Raw genomic sequence first — 15236 nt, forward strand, 5'->3', positions numbered from 1 at the left:
TACCTACCCGGTTCCAAGAACATCAGGGCGGATGCCTTATCACGGCAGTACTCCGAGCTGTCCAGGGAGGAGTCGATTCCGACTTCGGTCATACCTCCGAATCAGATCCTGGCCGCCATTCGCACCAGCCTGACCTCTCCCCTGGGTGAGCAGATTTTGGCGGCTCAATCTGGTGCTCCCTCTGGGAGACCCAACGGCAGATGTTTTGTGCCTGAGGAGTTGCGCACTCGGTTGTTGCGAACCTACCATAACTCCAAGACCGCGGGGCATCCTGGAAAGAATCAGCTGTCCTGGGCTGTTTCACGTCTGTTCTGGTGGCCTTCCCTACGTTCCGACATCGCCGCATATGTAGCGGCATGCTCCGTTTGTGCCCAGAGTAAGTCCCCTCGGCACCTTCCGTTGGGCCTTCTGCAACCCATAGCCACCGGGGAGCGTCCATGGTCACACCTGGGGATGGATTTCATTGTGGACCTCCCTGCATCCCGAGGCCATACGGTCATTCTCATGATTGTGGATCGGTTTTCCAAAATGTGCCACTGTGTTCCTCTCAAGAAGTTACCCTCTGCACAAGAGTTGGCCACGATTTTTGCCAGGGAGGTCTTCCGGTTGCACGGTTTGCCTAAGGAGGTTGTGTCGGATCGGGGGAGTCAGTTTGTGTCCAGGTTCTGGCGCGCCTTTTGCTCCCAGTTGGGGATTCATCTCTCCTTCTCCTCGGCCTACCACCCTCAGTCCAATGGGGCCCCAGAACGATCCAATCAGGCCTTGGAGCAATTCCTTCGTTGCTATGTCTCCGATCACCAAGACAATTGGGTTGACCTCCTGCCTTGGGCTGAGTTTGCCAGGAACACGGCGGTGAACTCTTCCTCTGGGACGTCTCCCTTCATGGCCAATTATGGGTTCCAACCTGCCGTGTTACCGGAGGTATTCTCTCCCCAGGATATTCCGGCTGTGGAGGATCACCTTTCCGTCCTACGTGCTTCTTGGGTACAGATCCAGAAGTCCCTTGAGGTCTCTGCGCAGCGCCAGAGACTCCAGGCTGATCGCAGACGAGCGCCTGCTCCTTCCTACCAGGTCGGAGACCGTGTATGGTTGTCCACCCGCAACCTCAACCTTCGAGTGCCCACTCCCAAGCTGGCGCCTCGCTTTGTTGGTCCCTTCCGAGTGCTTCGCAGGGTAAACCCGGTAGCCTATGCCCTTGCGCTTCCTCCTGGCATGCGGATCTCCAACGTGTTTCATGTCTCCCTGTTGAAGCCACTGGTGTGTAATCGTTTCACTTCCTCGGTTCCTCGGCCTCGTCCGGTCCAAGTGGGCAATCGTGTGGAATATGAGGTGAGCAATATCCTGGACTCACGCCTGGTCCGCGGTCGGTTGCAGTTTTTGGTCCATTGGCGTGGTTATGGTCCAGAGGAGCGTTCCTGGGTTCCCTCCGCAGATGTCCATGCTCCTGCCTTGCTCCGAGCCTTCCACGCACGCTTCCCTCAGAAACCGTTTTGTGCTCCGCGGAGGAGGGGCCCTTGAGGGGGAGGTACTGTCATGGTCTTACCTGCTTGCTGCTCTCCTTCGTTTGACATGTGCTGGCGGCCATCTTGGTTTCTGGGTTTCTTGTAGCCTTCCACCCTGCGGCTCCTCCTTCCCCTGGGAGGAGCTGGATGCCTAGCTCATATATATAGGAGGTCTGTGGCTTCAGTTCCTTGCTTGGTCCTCTTGTGTTCACATGCTTCTAAGACTGCTGCTGCTTCTGGTTCCTGTTCCTGGCTTCGTCTGACTACCCTGCTGGTTCCTGATCCTGGCTTCGTCTGACTACCCTGCTGGTTCCTGATCCTGGCTTCGTCTGACTACCCTGCTGGTTCCTGATCCTGGCTTCGTCTGACTACCCTTCTGGTTCCTGACCTCTGGCTTCGCAAAGACTCTGCTCGGTTTCACCATCCGTTTGGACTTTTGCTTTACAGCTTTATTTTCAATAAAGCCTTCTTATTTTCACTTATCTCTTGTTGTACGTCTGGTTCATGGTTCCGTGACAAGGCCACAGTTCTCCCTCGCTTGAACATTATCATTGAGGAGAAAGAAGATGAGATTGTGTATCTGTTTGCAAGTGTGTTTTCTGGAATTTAAGAGGTTCAATTAAATGCCCTTTCCTTTCTGCAAACACACTGCCATAGTTGCCAACTGTCCCAAATTTTCCAGGAATGTCCCTGATTTTCAGAGACAGTCCCAGCAAATTCACGCAGTCCTGAGAATGGGTGTGGCTAACTTAAACCATAAGTGGGTGTTCCCCAGTGGGTTCAGGGCGTTACCAGGGGTGGGCATATATGCCCCTATTTTACCAACTCAAATGTTGGTAAATATGCACTGCTATTGACAATTTAATTTGGGAACAATGCGGTATCGGCGGTAGTAACAGAAAGTTGTCAACTTGCTAAAGAGAATATACTCCTCACACAAACTTTTGAACTGTCTGGAGATGCCCCGTAAAAGATTTCGGATTACTATTTCAGTTGTTTTCATTCAGATTTAAAACAGTACCCTCTAGATTGTACACTTGTGTACACTGTGCAGGGAAGGTGGTCTGATTTATGTATGGTGAAATTTGCGTTTAATTTCACTGGTAGAAAAATTTAGTTATTGCTTTTGCAGCTATGCAACTTATTTAAAAACAACACAGATATAATGCACTTCAACAAAAAATTCTCAGCAGCAGTAGCAATTGGCGTTATTGCCATAAATGCTTCTGCTACCGTGTAACACGTTTAGCACTGACAGATATGTTGCACTGAAAAAAAAGTACAATAATTGCTCAGCAGTCAGCACTGCTTCATGATGCTAATTGTATTGAGAATATGCCGGCAATAAGCCTAGCCAAACTTTAGGTTTGGGGGGAAAAAACGCAGCTGTCTTTCTGTTCAAATGAGAAAAAAAAAATGATATTCTGTTGTGCTGGTGGCTCACTCCCTATTACCTATGGTATGGTGCTGCCAACCCAAATGAGAGGACACCCTGCCTCTCCGAAAAGAGAAATGACTAAAGTAGGTATGTGTTGGGCGAGCACTCTAACATCAGGCTAACACAAATTACACATTTATTACATATAAAATATTAAACAAAATGTGGCAGTATAACCAATATAAGATCAATATAAAAACAAATAGTCGCAATATTCACAAAGGGAGCAATTCCAATGCGCCACAATAAAAGTCTGTATTATAATATCGGTCTCTTTACTATACATGCGCATGTAATACTCTTTGTTTCATATGCGAAGCCTGAGGGATTGATATTGTGTCGCAAAATAATCGCAGATAGTGGAGGTATTAATATTACTTTTGGATTAGTTCTAATATAGTCCGAAGAGTGATAGTATTAAAACTGTCATAAATAGTCGTATGCGACTTTCAGTTAAGTTATGATAGATGAAGATGTCAGCACCTTCCTTCAGGGGTTGTCCGTGGTGTCTCCGCTAATTTGACGAAGGGCGAGCGGTGCGGTAAAATTCCGGCGTCTCGCGTCGCACTCCTCGAGTAAGTATTATCGAGATCTGTATTGTCGAAAGCTCGCGGGAACACAATCACGAGACTTCGGTTTCATCCGGATCTTGCGTCTCTTGTATGTAAAATCAAAATCCAGTTTTTAGATTTCTTTATGGAAATGTCCGCATGGCCATGCGACTGGAGATATTTTAGCAAGTGTGCGACGTTACCAGACGCGTTTCGGGATATGTCACTATCCCTTCCTCAGTGGTCATGCTACACCTGTCTGCGTCAATCTTATATACTGAGTAGAGATGGGATCAATACATGGAAACCGGATCCGAGATTTAGAATTGGATATTTGCGTTTTTTTTTTTATTCATTGCGGTTTACTTGCGATTTTTTTGTTATATTTTTTCTTCTTTTATATGCTTTCTGAATCGAATATTATAATCCACAATGTCAGTAATAAATATCGGAACCTGTTCAAGGTTAGGCTTCTACAATGTCTATCTTTACTGTGATTCTTCTTTCATGCGTTTTCTTTGCGATTTTTTGCGATTTTTCTTTATTTATTGCGATATTTCTTTCTTTTTTTTTAAATCTCTGAATTAAAAATATTATTCAAAGATATGAGCAATTCAAGCTGATTTTATTCAGCGTGTATCGAAATCAGCACAATACATGGTGAAAAATCAGTACTATATCATGTCCTAATTGGCAAATGGGTCAAATAGATCAAATAATTCAGATATTACAAATAATAACACTGCATACACTTAAGGGTTTGGTTGGATCCAGAAACTGACCCCAAGGGTCCTCATGGGGATGGGGACCCCGGGTTGAGGGGTAGTCGCAGTGCCGATGAAAAAATATTTCTTTCAGGTGGCTGCTTTTGAGGTTCTGCTGCAGCTGTATTATAAGACAGTAACTGCAGCTAGAAGACACTGCCTGTGCCAGGCACACCCTGCCTCAGCTCCTCACTCCCTGAAAGCTTTCCTTGCACTTCCCTATTCTACACAACTATCTTTCTTTCTAGCTTTTTCTGTCACTGTCCCTGACACTAGAATAGAAGCTTTATTGTGATTGTACACTGTCCCTAAGATCGTTTTCTGCCATAGACTGCTACACCCATCCACCCTCATCAGCAGCTGAACACAGAATGAAGTTCTAGTCGTTCTGCTAAGGCACCTACCTGCCTGTTGCCCCACTGACAGCCTGGATGAGCCAATGAGCCCAGCAGCTTAAGCCCTCCCTCCCCACATTTCCTCTCAGATAATGTGAGCATCCTTCTTTTTTCTCCCCTGTGGTTTTTCACGCCAACATGTGCAGTAAAATGGCACTGCACACAGTTGTACTGGATTCATCCAAAGCGCACCCGAAAAGCTGTGTGTTTGTCTTACCAGGACCAAGATTAGTACATTGATAAAATATCAAAGCCAAGATTAGTACATTGATGCAATACTACAACCAATATTATTATATAGCTACAATTCCAGAACCAAGATTAATACATAGATTCAATACCACAAAATTACATCAGCCTGCTCCCCCCCTTTGCTCTATAAATTTCTACTGACAGATTTCACTGGATTTCATGGTGACAGGTCTTCTTTAAAGTGTAACTGTCATCCTTTTTTTATTTTTGTAATGTGTAGGAGCAGTGATACTGACCGATTTTGTAACATACTTTTATTACTGAAATCGTACATTTCTATTAGAATAATAGCTCTAAAGTGGCCAATTTTCAGCCTTAGCAACACCCCTCTGTCTTCTGTTTAACCCCTTCCCGACACATGATGTACTAGTACGTCATGAAAGTCGGTGACTAGTACGTCATGGATAACTCCGGTCACCGCTGCGAATCGCGCGGTGACCGGAGTAAGCTGACTGCACACTCCAGCCTTTGGCAGCGCTATACTTCTATTATCCAATCTGTGGTGCAGCTGGTGGCTGGGACGGAGGTGATTGGGGCTGATTACATCAGCCCATGTCACCTCCAAGGTCAGGGAGGGGACATCAGACACTGATGTCCCCTCCCAGCACTGCGATTGGCTGGAACAACGCTCCAGCCAATGGCAGCGCTATGCAGCAGAAAGAACCGTTGGTGCCTCTCTGCAGGCAGCCATTCTAGCTTGGTGACTGCTTGCAGAGAGGACCTGTGCCCTTCTGTGCTGCTCGTTGTCGGCTGGGACTTGTGTTACTACCACATAAATCAGTCCTTTACATTCAGTGCTTTGAAGAAGAAGAAGAAAAAGAACAACATCTGGAACAGCTGTAGTGATCTTTGGCTCATCTGCAGCTGTTTCAGATCCCCATTCCCTGTCCCTCTCCCCCTTCCCCCCCCCCCTCTGTCCTTTTTTGTTTTGGCCTTTTTTTGGCTCTGCGCCACTTTTTCAGTGTGCGAGCTGTGACTGGCAAGTGCTGATCAGCACTTGTGTTTTTTTGGTGCTAGCTAGCTATATATGTCACTTTTATATATATATATATATATATATATATGTCACTTTTAGTTAGTATAATTTATTTATTTTTTAACCTGTCTGCGTGCGTGGGTCCTGTACCTGCTGAGCGCTGGTCAGTACTGTCAATTACTGACTGCGTCTGCTCAGGTTTAGTGCCTTTTTTTTTTTTTTGTGTAAAAAAAGATATCAGTTAGTGCTAGCTAGTTATATATATATATATATATATATATATATATATATATATATATACACATATAGATACCGGTATATAGATATATATATGTCAATTTTAGTTAGTACTAGTTTAGATTTTTGAACCCACACACGTGCCATCTGCGTGCGTGGGTCCTGCACCTGCTGAGCGCCGGTCAGTACTGTCAATTACTGACTGCGTCTGCTCAGGTTTAGTGCCTTATTTTTATTTTTTTATTGTGTAAAAAAAGAAATCAGTTAGTGCTAGCTAGTTATATACACTCACCTAAAGAATTATTAGGAACACCTGTTCTATTTCTCATTAATGCAATTATCTAGTCAACCAATCACATGGCAGTTGCTTCAATGCATTTAGGGGTGTTGTCCTGGTCAAGACAATCTCCTGAACTCCAAACTGAATGTCAGAATGGGAAAGAAATGTGATTTAAGCAATTTTGAGCGTTGCATGGTTGTTGGTGCCAGACAGGCTGGTCTGAGTTTTTCCCAATCTGCTCAGTTACTGGGATTTTCACGCACAACCATTTCTAGGGTTTACAAAGAATGGTGTGAAAAGGGAAAAACATCCAGTATGCGGCAGTCCTGTGGGCAAAAATACCTTGTGGATGCTAGAGGTCAGAGGAGAATGGGCCGACTGATTCAAGTTGATAGAAGAGCAACGTTGACTGAAATAACCACTCGTTACAACCGAGGTATGCAGCAAAGCATTTGTGAAGCCACAACATGCACAACCTTCAGGCGGATGGGCTACAACAGCAGAAGACCCCACCGGGTACCACTCATCTCCACTACAAATAGGAAAAAGAGGCTACAATTTGCACGAGCTCACCAAAATTGGACTGTTGAAGACTGGAAAAATGTTGCCTGGTCTGATGAGTCTCGATTTCTGTTGAGACATTCAAATAGTAGAGTCCGAATTTGGCGTAAACAGAATGAGAACATGTATCCATCCTCTGATGGCTACTTCCAGCAGGATAATGCACCATGTCACAAAGCTCGAATCATTTCAAATTGGTTTCTTGAACATGACAATGAGTTCACTGTACTAAAATGGCCCCCACAGTCACCAGATCTCAACCCAATAGAGCATCTTTGGGATGTGGTGGAACAGGAGCTTCGTGCCCTGGATGTGCATCCCTCAAATCTCCATCAACTGCAAGATGCTATCCTATCAATATGGGCCAACATTTCTAAAGAATGCTATCAGCACCTTGTTGAATCAATGCCACGTAGAATTAAGGCAGTTCTGAAGGCAAAAGGGGGTCCAACACCGTATTAGTATGGTGTTCCTAATAATTCTTTAGGTGAGTGTATATAAATACAGTACAGACCAAAAGTTTGGACACACCTTCTCATTCAAAGAGTTTTCTTTATTTTCATGACTATGAAAATTGTATATTCACACTGTAGGCATCAAAACTATGAATTAACACATGTGGAATTATATACATAACAAACAAGTGTGAAACAACTGAAAATATGTCATATTCTAGGTTCTTCAAAGTAGCCACCTTTTGCTTTGATTACTGCTTTGCACACTCTTGGCATTCTCTTGATGAGCTTCAAGAGGTAGTCCCCTGAAATGGTTTTCACTTCACAGGTGTGCCCTGTCAGGTTTAATAAGTGGGATTTCTTGCCTTATAAATGGGGTTAGGACCATCAGTTGCGTTGAGGAGAAGTCAGGTGGATACACAGCTGATAGTCCTACTGAATAGACTGTTAGAATTTGTATTATGGCAAGAAAAAAGCAGCTAAGTAAAGGAAAACGAGTGGCTATCATTACTTTAAGAAATGAAGGTCAGTCAGTCAGCCGAAAAATTGGGAAAACTTTGAAAGTAAGGGCTACTTGACCATGAAGGAGAGTGATGGGGTGCTGCGCCAGATGACCTGGCCTCCACAGTCACCGGACCTGAACCCAATCGAGATGGTTTGGGGTGAGCTGGACCGCAGAGTGAAGGCAAAAGGGCCAACAAGTGCTAAGCATCTCTGGGAACTCCTTCAAGACTGTTGGAAGACCATTTCAGGGGACTACCTCTTGAAGCTCATCAAGAGAATGCCAAGAGTGTGCAAAGCAGTAATCAAATCAAAAGGTGGCTACTTTGAAGAACCTAGAATATGACATATTTTCAGTTGTTTCACACTTGTTTGTTATGTATATAATTTTACATGTGTTAATTCATAGTTTTGATGCCTTCATAGTCATGAAAATAAAGAAAACTCTTTGAATGAGAAGGTGTGTCCAAACTTTTGGTCTGTACTGTATATATGTGTATATATATATATATATATATATATATATATATATATATATGTCAATTTTAGTTAGTACTAGTTTAGATTTTTGAACCCACACACGTGCCATCTGCGTGCATGGGTCCTGCACCTGCTGAGCGCCGGTCAGTTCAGTCAATTACTGACTGCGTCTGATCAGGTTTAGTGCCTTTTTTTTAATATATATATATATATATATATATATATATATATATATATATATATGTATTTTTTTTTTTTGGAGCCTTTTTTTCAAAATTTGTATCTAATTCTTTCATTTATCTTTTTCTCCTTTCTTTCTCTTTTTTTTCTTTATAATAAATTTTATTTTAATTAATTCATTACAAGTCCCCTCACGTGTTAAATCACTACATACACCCCCCTGACACTTTTCACTTTACATACACCAATAAAAATAAAAATGTCCAATTCACCCCAGAGAATGTACTCCGCTGAAGAGGCATACGCCATCCTTGCCTCTGAAACGGAGTCTGCAAGTGAGGGAGAAGAGGATGCCACATTCCTCTACTCCTCAATTCCTTCATCGTCATCCGGTGAGGGACCCTCAAGGAGACGCCCCAGGAGAGATGAAGGAGATGAGATGAAGTAGCCCCCCCCCCCCCCCCCCCCACCCCCCAGTGATCCCCTATGGTCCACACCGCCTGAGGATTATGAGCCCCAAATTCCAGAGTTTGTGGGAAACTCTGGAATCCAAATTGACTGCACCGGCTTCACAGAAATAGATTTTTTCAAAATCTATTTCTCTGACGATCTCATAAATTTGATCGTGACCCAAACAAATTTGTACGCCCAGCAGTTTATTTCTCAAAACCCAACATCCTCATATGCTAGACCCCTAGGTTGGACCCCTGTAAATGCAGCAGACATTATGAAGTTTTTGGGGCTGTTGCTGCATATGGGCCTTGTAAAAAAAACTGAAATGAGACAATATTGGAGTTCAGATGTCTTGTACAACACTCCAATTTACAATATGACCATGTCCCGCTCAAGATTTGAATCCATTTTGAAATTCCTACATTATAATGATAATGCACAGTGCCCCCCCCAAAAAAAAATATGACCCAAATTTTGACCGTCTATTCAAAATAAGACCCCTTCTGGAGCACGTCAACTCAAAATTTACAGAAGTGTTCACCCCAGCAAAAGAAATTTGCATAGACGAGTCCCTTGTACATTTTAAAGGAAGGGTTCAATTTCGCCTGTACCCGGGCACGGTACGGAATAAAAATGTACAAGCTGTGCGACAGTACCTCTGGGTACACCTACAGGTTCTGGGTTTATGAGGGGAAATATTCCCGGATACAACCCCCTGAATGCCCCCCCGTCCTAGGAGTTACTGGCAAGATTGTGTGGGACTTACTGCACCCACTGCTGGATAATGGTTATCACCTCTGTGTAGATAACTATTACACCAGCATACCCCTATTCATGTCCCTAAAAGCCTGAGGTACTGTGGCTTGCGGCACAGTGCGAAAAAATCAGAGAGGGCTCCCTAGATCCCTGGTAGGGAAACTACTCCGAAAAGGTGACAGTAAGGCTCTCCTCCATGAGAACATGCTGGCGGGTAAGTACTAGGACAAGAGGCATGTCCTTGTACTAACCACCATTCACACAAACACCAGTTCTCCTGCCCAAGTGCGAGGTACCACTACCCCTGTCAACAAGCCTGACTGCATCCTTGATTACAACAGGCACATGGGAGGGGTTGATCTGTCCGATCAAGTTCTGAAGCCCTACAGTACCATGCGTAAAACTAAGGTGTGGTACAAAAAGCTGACCATATACATTGTACAGATGGCAATGTACAATGCATACATTTTACATAGAACTGCAGGCCAGACAGGAACTTTCCTTCAGTTCCAAGAGGCGGTAATCAAGGCCCTAATTTTCCAAAGTCAGGAAGGGGAGGGCCCGAGTACTTCAGGAGGTCATGGTGCCCGTGTTGTACCAGGACAACATTTCCCTGGTGAAGTCCCACAAACAGCAAAGAGGGGAAAGACCCAAAAAAGATGTTGGGTTTGTTACAAAAGGGGAATACGAAAGGACACTATTTATCAGTGTGACACCTGCCCTAATAAACCTGGCCTCTGCATGAAAGAATGCTTCCGAATCTACCACTCATCCATGGATTTTTTATTTCATCCTTTATGCTCCCTGTAATATTTCCATATCTCTGATTTAGTCCACCTCACTTGCATACCCACTTTCCAACAACCACTACATAATCTTTTCTGTGAGACACCTGTTTAGTAAAAAGTACCCTTTCCACCAGTTAAAATGTCTGTACGGGGGTGCTCTTTCCAAAATGGGGTCACTTCTTGGGGTTTTTCATTTCTGGGGACCTCTGGAAATTTTTTAAATGCGACATGGCAGCTAAAATCCAAGTCTCCCAATTCAGGCCTGCAAATTTTACTTTGCCTGTAGCGGCCTGCTGTGCGCCAATACAGCAGGCTACGAGCACATATGGGGTGTTTGCAAAATGGGGAACATATACTGGGGTGCATTTTCTCCTTTAACCCCTTGTGAAAGTGAAAAATTGGGGACTGCTAGTACTTTTTCATTTTTACAAATGTGTGCTTTGAAATCCTCTCTCTAGAATTTCTGCCTTCTGTGAGACACCTGTTTGGTAAAAAAGTACCCTTTCCACCACTTAAAATGTCCGTACGGGGGTGCGCTTTCCAAAATGGGGTCACTTCTTGGGGTTATTCATTTCTGGGGACCTCTGGAAATGTTTTAAACGCGACATGGCAGCTAATTCAGGTCCACAAAAACCATATTTTGCACTTTGCCTGTAGAGGCCTGCTGTGCGCCAATACAGCAGGCTATGAGCACATACGGGGTGTTTGCAAAATGGGGAACATATACTGGGGTGCATTTTCTCCTTTTAACCCCTTGTGAAAGTGAAAAATTGGGGTCTGCTAGTAATTTTTACAAATGTGTGCTATGAAATGCTTGTCTCAAGTAATTCTGCCTTCTGTGAGATACCTGTTTGGTAAAAAGTACCACTTAAAATGTTCATACGGGGGTGCTCTTTCCAAAATAGGGTCACTTTTGGGGATTTTTCATTTCTGGGGACCTCTGGAAATTTTTTAAATGTGACATGGCAGCTAAAATCCATGTCTGTCAATTCCGGTCGGAAAAATCCATATTTAGCTGTTTGACTCTTGAGTCCTTGAGGGGTGTAGTTTCTGGAATGGGGTCACTTTTTGGGGATTTCCACTCTAGGGGTACCTCAGGGTGTCTTTCTATGCGACATAGTTCCCAAAAGCCAATCCTGCAAAATCTGTCCTCCAAAAGCCCTATGGCTCTACTTCCCTTTTGGACCCTGCCATGCAAATACATCATTTTATGAGCACATATTGGGTGTTGCCGTATTCGGGGGGAAATGGGGAACAAAATGTGGGGCCCATTGTGTTCTGTTTCCCCTTGTGAAAGTGAAAAATGTGGGTGTAAAGCAACTTTTTATGGAAAAAATTTGAATTTTTCATTTTCATAGCCAAGCATTTCCTAATTCTGTGAAACGCCCGAGGGGTCAAAGTGCTCACTACGCACCTTGAAATATTCCTTGAGGGGTGTAGTTTCCAGAATGGGGTGACTTTTTGGGGGTTTCCATTGTAGGGCCACCTCAGAGTGTCTTCACATGCGACATAGCTCCCAATTACCATTCCAGCTAAATCCGCTCTCCAAAAGCCATATGATGCTCCTTCCACTATGAAGCCTGCTGTGCACACATACATCAGTTTTTGAGCACACATGGGGTGTTTCTGTAAACCCCAGATACAGGGTAATAGATTTTGAGTTTTGTTTGGCTGTTAACCCTTGCTTTGCTACTGGAACAAATGGATTAAAATGAAAAATCTGCCAAAAAAGTGAAATTCTGAAATTTCATCTCCATTTGCCATTCTCTCTTGTGGAACACCTAAAGGGTTAACAAAGTTTGTAAAAGTCAGTTTTGAATACCTTGAGGGGTGTAGTTTCTAAAATGGGGTGACTTATTGGTGGTTTCTAATATGTAAGCCCCAGAAAGTGACTTCATAACTGAACTGATCCTGAAAAATTTGGGTTTTGGAAATATTGTTAAAAATGTTAAGATTTGCTTCTAAACTTCTAAGCCTTCTAACGTCCCAGAAATATAAAATGTAATTTTCAAAATGATCCAAACATGAAGTAGACATATGGGGAATGTAAAGTAATTACTATTTTTGGAGGTATTACTATCTATTATAAAAGTAGAGAAATAGAAATTTGGAAATTTGCTAATTTTTCCAAATTTTGGGTAAATTGGGTATTTTTTTATAAATTTTTTGACTCCATTTCACCAGTGTCATGAAGTACGATATGTGACGAGAAAACCGTCTCAGAATGGCCTGTATAAGTAAAAGCGTTTTAAAGTTATTACCACATAAAGTCACACATGTCAGATTTTAAAAAAATGGCCTGGGCAGGAAGGTGAAAACAGGCCCGGGGTTGAAGGGGTTAACTAACTGTGGAGACTTTCTCAAAACTGACTGTGTTATGTAAACAGAAGACAGAGGAGTGTATTTGCTAAGGCTCAAAATGGGCCACTTTAGAGCTATTTATGTAATAAAAATGTACGATTTCAGTAATTAAAGTAATTACAAAAATGGTCAGTATCTCTGCCTATATACATTATAAAAAAGATTGACCGTCACACTTTTAAGTACAGAGAAATTAAACATCAGAGAAACACTATACAGTTTAGTTCCTCCTTAATTCACTTATATTATTATGCCTTTTATTCTTAGATTATTCACACTGATAGCAACACGGTTCTTGGACAGAATGACACGGGATTCAGCTGTGATGGTTCTTCAAGTACATTTAGGGTGATGTTTAAAGAACCAGTGGAAATCCTACCCAACGTCAACTACACTGCATGTGCCACGTTAAAGGTAACTCATAACCCAAATATTGCTATTCTATTCTTTCTTGTTTTGGAACCATGACTGTATCTGTAATGTTTGTTGATCGGAATCAAGGTGGATGTTATATTCTGTTAAATTGGCCATGAATACTGTTGAATGAGCCATTGTAACTACAGAAGGTTTAAATGGGTTTCTGGGATTAAACTACTGATTGACCTCAGGATATGTCATCATTAGTGTCTGATCTGTGTGGGTTTGACGGTTGCTGTTCAGCTGTTGGAAGGGGAGCAATGCTGTACAATGTACGTTGCTGTGCTTGGTCCGCTGTGCTCCCCGATCAGGTATTTATGACCTATCCTGAGGATGAGTCATGGATAGTCTATTCCCAGAAAATATCTTTAACAGAAAACTGCCAGGTGCTTCATGCTGCCTGAACCATGAGCAGCATGAAATGTAGACATGATCCATAGTTACAAATAACTAGGTTCTACTCTGAAACTGCATATTTTTAGTGAAAGCATGGTTTATAAAGGGGTCACAATGAGAAGAGTCATCGGGCAGCTCCCCAGCTGGCCTGGTTTTACCTTCATGTTTCTCCCTGTACATACAGTGGATATAAAAAGTCTACACACTCCTGTTAAAATGTCAGGTTTCTGTGATGTAATAAAATGTGACAAAGATAAATCATTCCAGAACTTTCTCCACATTTAATGTGACCTATAAACTGTACCACTCAATTGAAAAACAAACGGAAATCTTTTAGGTGGAGGAAAGAAAACAAAAAAAAATTCAAATAATGTGGTTGCATAAGTGTACACCCTCTTATAACTTGGGATGTAGCTGTGTTCATAATTAAGCAATTGCATTCAAAATCATGTTAAATAGGAGTCAGGATACACCTGCCATCATTTAAAGTGCCTCTGATTAACCCCAAATAAAGTTCAGCTGCTCTAGTTGGTCTTTCCTGAAATTGTCTTAGTCGCATCCCACAGCAAAAGCCATGGTCCACAGAGAGCTTCCAAAGCATCAGAGGGATCTCATTGTTAAAATGTATGAGTCAGGAGAAGGGTACAAAAGAATTTCCAAGGCATTAGATATACCATGGAACACAGTGAAGATAGTCATCATTAGAGGTGGGACGAATCCAATTTTTTTCAAATCCGAATCCGAAAAGGTTCTCGAATATATTGAATCTTTAGAATCTCGAATCCTACGAATCCTGTACATAATTGTGTGAACGGTGTAAGAAACAAAGTCAGACCGCGTCAGTTTGTCTGAACCTCCACCTCCTAGTCACGGTCGCACCCTATATGACCACGATCGTTACGCCCCTGCTCCTATCACTACAGAACATAAAGGGTAATACAGCGCCACATACCTCTTACATCCAGTGACGTCTCCTTTGATGTAGATGTTCTCTTTCCTCATCTTCTCCTTTCAGACCAGACCACCATTTTTCAGCCATTTTTCGTCTCTGCAGTTTGACAAAAAAAATCTTAGTTTACTACTTTTCCATCATCCTCCCAACACCCCCAATACTGTTCTGCTGTGCTCCCCAATACTATACTGCAGAAACAGATAATACCCCTGATAATACTAGTACCACACAGAGCCCCCCATATAAAATACCCCTTCTTTGTGGCCTCAGTAGATGCCCCCATAGTGCCCCCCAATAATGTGCCAATAAGTGTCCCCATAGATGCCGCCCTAATCATGTTCAGTATCAAATGCCTCTCTCCTCGCCCCATGTGCCAGTATCAAGTGCGGAGTTCCTCTCTCCTCCCCCCCATGTGCCGGTATCATAGTGCCATCTCCCCCCCAATGTGCCAGTATCATAGTGCCATCTCCCCCCAATAATGTGCCAGTATCATAGTGCCATCTCCCCCCATAATGTGCCAGTATCATAGTGCCATCTCCCC

At 43.1% G+C, this 15236-nt stretch overlaps 1 protein-coding gene across 2 annotated transcripts in view; it reads left to right on the forward strand.

Annotated features, from left to right (window-relative positions):
* Nucleotides 1–15236, forward strand: part of BTBD2 (BTB domain containing 2) — a 510757-nt gene that overhangs the window by 377553 nt on the left and 117968 nt on the right. For both annotated transcript variants that reach the window (XM_040417771.1, XM_040417770.1), the window contains one exon: nucleotides 13198–13344. In XM_040417771.1, coding sequence (XP_040273705.1) covers nucleotides 13198–13344 — 147 coding nt within the window. The remainder of the gene's footprint in view (nucleotides 1–13197; nucleotides 13345–15236) is intronic.

This window comes from Bufo bufo, chromosome 2 (assembly GCF_905171765.1).
Source record: "Bufo bufo chromosome 2, aBufBuf1.1, whole genome shotgun sequence".
In the NCBI taxonomy this organism is placed as follows: domain Eukaryota; kingdom Metazoa; phylum Chordata; class Amphibia; order Anura; family Bufonidae; genus Bufo; species Bufo bufo.